At 57.8% G+C, this 1,150-nt stretch overlaps 1 protein-coding gene across 1 annotated transcript in view; it reads left to right on the forward strand.

The window, feature by feature from the left end:
- SLC41A1 (solute carrier family 41 (magnesium transporter), member 1) overlaps window positions 1-1,150 on the forward strand; it is a 15,031-nt gene that overhangs the window by 94 nt on the left and 13,787 nt on the right. Inside the window, exon 2 of the mRNA XM_010012193.1 lies at window positions 5-254. Within this exon, the coding sequence (XP_010010495.1) occupies window positions 5-254 (250 nt within the window). The remainder of the gene's footprint in view (window positions 1-4; window positions 255-1,150) is intronic.

Genomic DNA, 1,150 nt, shown 5'->3' on the forward strand with positions numbered 1-1,150 from the left:
CGGATTTCCTGGCACCGGCTGGAGCTGGGGTGGAAGTGGTGGTGCTGGAGTCCCGTGCCAATGCTAAAGGGGTGCGGGAAGAAGATGCCCTGCTGGAAAATGGCAGCCAGAGCAATGAAAGCGATGACACCAGCACGGACCGAGGTCCGGAGCCAGCCTCTCCCCTCAAGGAGACCTCCTTTTCCATCGGGCTGCAAGTCCTCTTTCCAAAATTTGGGACCGTTGCTGCTGGAATGGTGCTGGACATTGTGCAGGTAGGTTTGGTTTTTCCCTGGCATGGCACTGGGCTCTGAAGCCTGTCCCTGTAGGCCATGGCTTAACCCCAGGCCAGGAGACACTCGAATGCCAAAGCTAGTTCAGCAGATGGCAACTGGGAGATCAGCTACCCTGGGTGCTGGTTGGGTCAGTGGGGATCCCAGTGATGCCTGGAGTGAGCGGAAGGGATGCTGTGTGTTTTCCACTGTGTGTGTCTCTGGCAGCACATCAGCTGCTTCACCCCCTCTCCTTTGCTCTGGAGCACAGAGCTGGTGTGATGCCCAGAGCGGTGCCTGAGGCACAGCCCCACCTCAGCTGAGCAGTGGAGGGTTATGAGACTATTTGGATGGAGGAGGCAGCCATTTTGGAGCTGTGGCCAACCAAAAATGCTCTGCTGGAAGCTCCTGTGCTTGCTGAAGTGGGGTGAACCCTCAGAGTGTTGGCTTAGACTCGAGTGCGGCTCCTCTGCTCCTGAGCTGTGTGCTGGGAGGGTCAGTCGGGTTCGTGTTGCTGGGTGGCCACGCAGACACTTCTCTTGCTTTCCTTTCCCTGATGGCTATTTCCCTGCACGCTCGTCATCCTTATGGCTTCTGTTGATGCAACCTGTGGAGTGACTCAAAACAGGAAAGGCTGCCTGGGCTGTGGAGCCGGCAGAGGTTTACCAGAGGAACCTGCTGTAAGAGCAAGCCATTCCAAGCACGTTTGCCTTTGCAGGCTGCCTGTAAACTCGCCGCTCTCCTGGCAGGTTCCCAGAGGCAGGGCTTTGAACCCAGCCTAGAGCCTTTCCTGGAGCAGGAGCAGCCTTTGTGCTGAGGGGGAGCTGGGCAGGGGAGGGATGTTGCAGCACAGGGCTGTGTTCTCATCATTCCTCTGTCCCGCAGCAGCTCAGCGTGTG

Source organism: Nestor notabilis, unplaced genomic scaffold (assembly GCF_000696875.1).
Source record: "Nestor notabilis isolate BGI_N333 unplaced genomic scaffold, ASM69687v1 scaffold17363, whole genome shotgun sequence".
Taxonomy (NCBI): Eukaryota; Metazoa; Chordata; class Aves; order Psittaciformes; family Psittacidae; genus Nestor; species Nestor notabilis.